This window comes from Grammomys surdaster, unplaced genomic scaffold (assembly GCF_004785775.1).
Source record: "Grammomys surdaster isolate TR1022 unplaced genomic scaffold, NIH_TR_1.0 323, whole genome shotgun sequence".
Lineage (NCBI taxonomy): Eukaryota > Metazoa > Chordata > Mammalia > Rodentia > Muridae > Grammomys > Grammomys surdaster.
The window spans coordinates 302096-307976 of record NW_021604742.1 but is presented as its reverse complement, the minus strand read 5'-3'; the positions used below and the strand labels follow the sequence as shown (position 1 = coordinate 307976).

General features: G+C 37.3%; 2 gene segments (V, D, J or C); both read right to left on the bottom strand.

Annotated features, from left to right (window-relative positions):
* Window positions 1-344: 344 nt before the first annotated feature.
* On the bottom strand, window positions 345-934 carry LOC114629963. The segment is given in 2 exon segments: window positions 345-709; window positions 816-934. Coding segments are annotated over 2 exon segments (411 nt in total).
* Window positions 935-3755: 2821 nt separating this feature from the next.
* Window positions 3756-4373, bottom strand: LOC114629962. The segment is given in 2 exon segments: window positions 3756-4174; window positions 4279-4373. Coding segments are annotated over 2 exon segments (465 nt in total).
* Window positions 4374-5881: the final 1508 nt, after the last annotated feature.

Below are 5881 nucleotides of genomic sequence, written 5' to 3'. Positions count from 1 at the left end.
GCTGATTTTTGTGTCTTCGTCAAGTAACCAAACCCTAACTAAATCACAGGGATATCCATGAACTTCGTCTTGAGAATTCAGTGATAAAGCCTGAAACATTCATGAACTCATAGTTTTCATTTTGCATTTTCTTCATGTGAGACTATCTCTCATTTTTTAAAAAAAGAATAGTAGAAATACAAGAAACGTCTTGAGCACTTCAGTTTCTCCCAAAACAAACTTTTGTAAGACTTTCTAGAAAACTAAGCTGAATGGCCGCCTAGACACCTGAGAAAAGTGTCCTTATAGTGTTTATAATCCGGTCTGAACCAGGGTTCTGCATGTACTGTGCACCCCCTGGTGGTTCAGAGTGGCTGACAGTGAGGTTTATGTCTAGTTTCACACTGCAGTTCATTCATTGTGTATGTTGTACAGTAAAAAGTGGCCGTGTCCTCAGATCTCACATTGCTCATCTGCAAGTACAGGGTGTTCTTGGAATTGTCTCTGGAGATAGTGAACCGACCCTTTATGGATGGTGCATAGTTTGTTGCACTGCCATCATATTTGATGTTTCCAATCCATTCCAGAGCCTTCTCAGGAGTCTGTCGAACCCAGCTCATCCAGTAGCTACTGAAATCAAATCCTGAGGCTGCACAAGAAAGTGTGAGAGAACTCCCAGGTTTCACCAAGCCTCCTCCAGTCTCCACCAGCTGCACTTCACAATGGACATCTGTAAGTACAGAAAATACTGGTGAATAAATTTCCCCATACACCCATTGTTCCTCATATTCATGTCAACTCACACATTCATCTTCTATTGCTCTTCAAAAAATTACCTTTTAAAAGAGCAAAAATGAAAACCAAGCTGAGTTCCAACTCCATGTTGAGTAGTGAATAAGAAGTCTTGGGATGCAGAGAAAAGCTCCTCTGCCTGAAGTGTAAGGTTAGGTTGGTCTGCTTTTCATGAGTAGAAAGAAGCCCTATTTGCATGTCTTCCTTCTATATAACATGATATATAGTGGAAGCCAAGAGGTGACAAGCCCCAGATCATTTGTAAAAGAGTCAGACAAGTCAGATTACAATGTTAATAATGGAAAAGTTGGTAACCGATTTCATTGTTTTCCTTGAGTAAAACTTTTAATCATCATCTAGTTCCCTCTATACTTGTACACAAAGGTTGCCTTTGATGTTTATTATATATTTTAGTTCTTCTTTCCCTGCATATTTTTTAGCTCACTAGAAATATAGAATGATTGTTAAGCCGAATTTCAGTGTACAGATCACAATTACACTTCTGTATATTCTCTATGTGTGCATGCCCTGAACTCCAAAAAGAATGGCCTCATTCCCAACACACTGCCCCTTAAATTTACTTCTCACAGTTTGTTTATGCCACATCACATCAGTTACCAGTCCTGATCTTAATCACAGTTCCTAGGTTTGTTTCTCACTTTCTTGAGGCCATAGTGGTAGACATACATGATGGATTTCTATTTAACTTCTCACTGAAAAGGATTCATTATTTGACAGATGCTTGCTCTGTTTTGCTTCTCTACTTTAATGGTGACTGATATTCTGTCAGAAAAATTAAACAAAAGGTTTATTATCATTTACTTAGCTTATTCAGGTTTCAATGTGCTTCAGATTATAGCAACACAGGGAAATATTCCTTTCTATTAGCCCAAGGTCATCTATATAAGAAGTAGATGTCTTAGTATGGTTCAGTATATAATTCCACAAATAATGGAAAGAGACCAGATGATATATGAGGGCAAGAAGGCAATAATTGAGTTCAAAGTTTTTGTATTGAAATCCCAGAATATAAATGAGAAAAACATGAGACATATGGACATTCAGGTACAAATATCTGAGAAAGAATCTACCTGATGATAATCTTCTAACTTATTTCTCAAAATTTAAGAAGAACCAAAGCATTTTACATACACACAAACACACACACACACAATTCTACACACAGGTAGCCCATATTTCATTATATTGAGAAGGAACTCAACACTGAAGGTCCCCTATTCTAGACAGATGTGTGGGCTTAAAAAAGACATGAGAATTTTTACAGGAATCAGGAGTGTGATCAAAAATCAACAGATGACAGGAGAATACAGCATAGTGTCAGCATGTTAGATAAAGTTAATTATCGTTGAACAATATCTTCTTAGAGGCTCAAACTTAGAGAGATTTAGAATCAGAACACCCATTCCACAGCATGTGCTGTATGAAGTTCGCCATGGCATGCTGGATCTGAGCAGAAGCTCAAGCCTACTGAGAACTATGGAGAAGTGGAAGTGCTTAAATGTCTTTGCAATTTTCTTAAAGAATAACTACTTTCAAGGAACTAAAATGCTGTAGCAGGTAAAAGTAAATGCTATGCTTTCATAACAACCTAACATCATTCCAGAAACCCAGGTAAAATTCATCTTGTGGTGCCAAATAAGTGTAATCCCAGCATGCCAACACAGAGTGGGAAGGGTTAGACAGGAAGAATGACAAGAAACTCACTGGGCATCTAATTCTGGTGTAAGTAACACATCAGGAGATACAACAATATACTGATAAGCAAAGTGGGACTCCTGAAATATTCATTTCACATTGTGAAACCATACAAGTGCAACCCCCACCCCCAGCACACACAAACACACAGGCATACCACACAAATGAACAAAATGTTTAAACTGTCAGAAAATTTCATGAAAGCTGGCTTTGTTAGTGCTAAGGCGATATGTGATATCCATGTTCATGTCCTATAGAGGACAAGAAATCATGTTTGATATGTCTGAATCCCTATAGACACAGACTTTACTGAATAAATAAATTTGTATAAAATCTTATAACAAACGTTGATGAAGTACATGGAGTAATAAACTGAATTATTTAAAAGAGATGGCCATATATGAAATGTGATGTAAATAGACTTTCGGTAAAGAGTGGAGGTTTAGGACTTACTAGGGTCACCCACATCTTCCTCTGGATTTCCATCAAATATAAGTACGACTCTAATCAACAAATCTGATCAAAACTCTTATTTTTGAATCTGAAATAAATAAATAAATAAATAAACAAAGAAAGAAGGAAAGAAGGAAAAAAGAAAGAAAGAAAAAAAGAAACAAACAAACAAATAGGGTGTGGTGATTTGAATATGCCTGGCTTATTGGAAGTGAGATTATTAGGAAGTATGGCCTAATTGAGGGAGGTATAGCCTGCTTGGGGGAAGTGTGTCACAGTGATGATGAGATTTCGTTGTATCCTCCTATGCTCACGGCCTACCAGTGAGTAAGAAACCCTTCCTGGCTGCCTGCAGAAGAGTCTCCTTCTGGATGTCTTCAGATCAAGATACATAACTCCAATTCCTCCAACACCATGCCTGCCTGCAAGTTGCCATGCTACTCAACATGATGACAAGAGACTGAACCAAAGAAACTGCAAGCCAGGCCCAATTAAATGTTTTAATTTATAAGAGTTGTGCTGATTGTTGTGTCTTCATCAAGTAACAAAACCCTAACTAATACACAGGGATATCCATGAACTTTGTCTTGTGATTTCAGCGATCAAGCCTGAAACATTCATGACCTCATAGTTTTCATTTTGCATTTTCTTCATGTGGAACTATGCTTCCTATTTTTTCTTTTAAAAGAAGAGCAGAAATACAACAAATGTTTTAAGCACATCAGTTTCCCCCAAAACAAACATTCATAATGACTTTCTGGGAAACTAAGCTGAAAGGTTGCCTAGACACCTGAGAAGGGTGTCCTTTCATGTGTTTATAATCTGGTCTGAACCACAGTTCTGCATGTACTGTGCACCCCCTGGTGGTTCAGAGTGGTATGACAGTGAGGTTTATGTCTGGTCTCACACTGCAGTTCATTCATTGTGTCTCTTGTACAGTAATAAGTGGCCGTGTCCTCAGATCTCACATTGCTCATCTGCAAGTACAGGGTGCTCTTGGAATTGTCTCTGGAGATAGTGAATCGACCCTTTATGGATGGTGCGTAGTTTGTTGCACTGCCATCATATTTAATATTTCCGATCCACTCCAGAGCCTTCCCAGGTGTCTGTCGAAACCAGTACATCCAGTAGCTACTGAAATCAAATCCTGAGGCTGCACAAGAGAGTGTGAGAGAACTCCCAGGTTTCACCAAGCCTCCTCCAGTCTCCACCAGTTGCACTTCACAATGGACATCTGTAAGTACAGAAAATACTGGTAAGTAAATTGCCCCACACACCTGTTGTTCTTCATATCCATGCCAACTCAAATTCAGATTCTATTGCTCTTCAAAAAAATACCTTTTAAAAGGGCAAAAATGAAAATTAAGCTCAGTTTCAACTCCATGTTGAGGAGTGAATAAGAAGTCTTGGGATCCAGAGCCAAGCTCCTCTGCCTGATATGTAAGGTTTGGTTGGTCTGCTTTTCATGAGTAGAGAGAAGCCCTATTTGCATGTCTTACTGGTATATGACATGATATATAGTGGGTGCCAAGAGGTTGAAAGTTCTAGATTATTTTTAAATGTGTTAGACAACTTAGCTTCCAATGTTAATGTTGGCAAAGCTGGTTCAGATTTCATCATTATCGTAGAGAAAAACTTGTTAATTATTATCTTTTTCTTTTAGACTTTCACAGAAAAGTTTTAATGTTTACTTCAACTCAATTTTTCATTCCCTGTGTTACAACAGGGACTGACATTGGTTGGTAAAATTGTCATTTCCATGCCTATTTTCTAATGAACATGTATATCCCTGAGCCAGCTCCAGGTCTGGGTGTAGCTGCTTCCTGAGGTCAGGAACTTTCTTTCTGTATTGAAGTCATGTGACATGCCTGCCTTTTAATGTTCAAATTAGAAACTGCAAAATGTTGTCAAGACCCATGTGTACCCAGGAGTCTATGAAATTTTTTGTTATTATGTATTTTATTTCTTTACCTGTATATTTCCTATTTGTTCATTAGAAATATGAAGTGACTGTTAAGCTGAATTTCAGTATACAGGTCATAATTGCACTTCTATATATTCTCAATACAAACAAGTCGTGGGTTCCAAAAAGAATGGCCTCACTCCCAACAAACCACCACTTAAATTTACTTCCCACAGTTTGTTTATGCCATATTATAGACAGTTACCAGTCCAAATCTTAATTTGAGTTCCTAAGTTTGGCTCCCACCTTTATAGAGTCCATAGGGATAGGCTAGGCATACAGGATGGATTTCTGTTTGACTTCTTACTGAAAAAGATTCATTATGTGACTGAAACTTATTCTGTTTTGCTTCTCTGCTTTAATGGTGATTGATATTCTGACTGCAAAAATTAACAAAATATTTATTATCATTTAATTAGCTAATTCATGTTCAAACATGCTTCAGTTACCTGCATGCAGATAAACATAATGAGCATTGGAATGTCACAATGATGAGAACAGTGTTCATCTCATTATTTAGGAAAAAAAGAGCAAAAAAGATCAAATTGGTAATCTGCTCATTAGATTATGCACAAAAAAAAAGAAAAAAAAACTGAGGAAGGACAGTGTGGTATAGAAGCCTTGGATAAAAAAAAAATAGAAACCCAAGTCACAGTAGAAATTGGAAAGGATAAAATGACTGAACCTGGTGGAAACCAAGTCTGATAAAAGAGTCAAATGAAAGTGTAAGAAAGATTACAGCAGCACTGAAATTATTCCTTTCCATTAGCCTAAGGTCATCTGTGATAACAAGCAGAAAACTTAGTATGATTCAGTGTATAATTCCATAAAAAGATAGAAAGAAGCCAGATGATATATGAGGGCAGGAAGACAACATTGGAGCTCAAAGTTATTGTGTTGAAATCCCAGAGTGTAAATGAGAATAACATGAGACATATGGATATTTCAGGCACAAATATCTGAAAAAGAATCTATTTG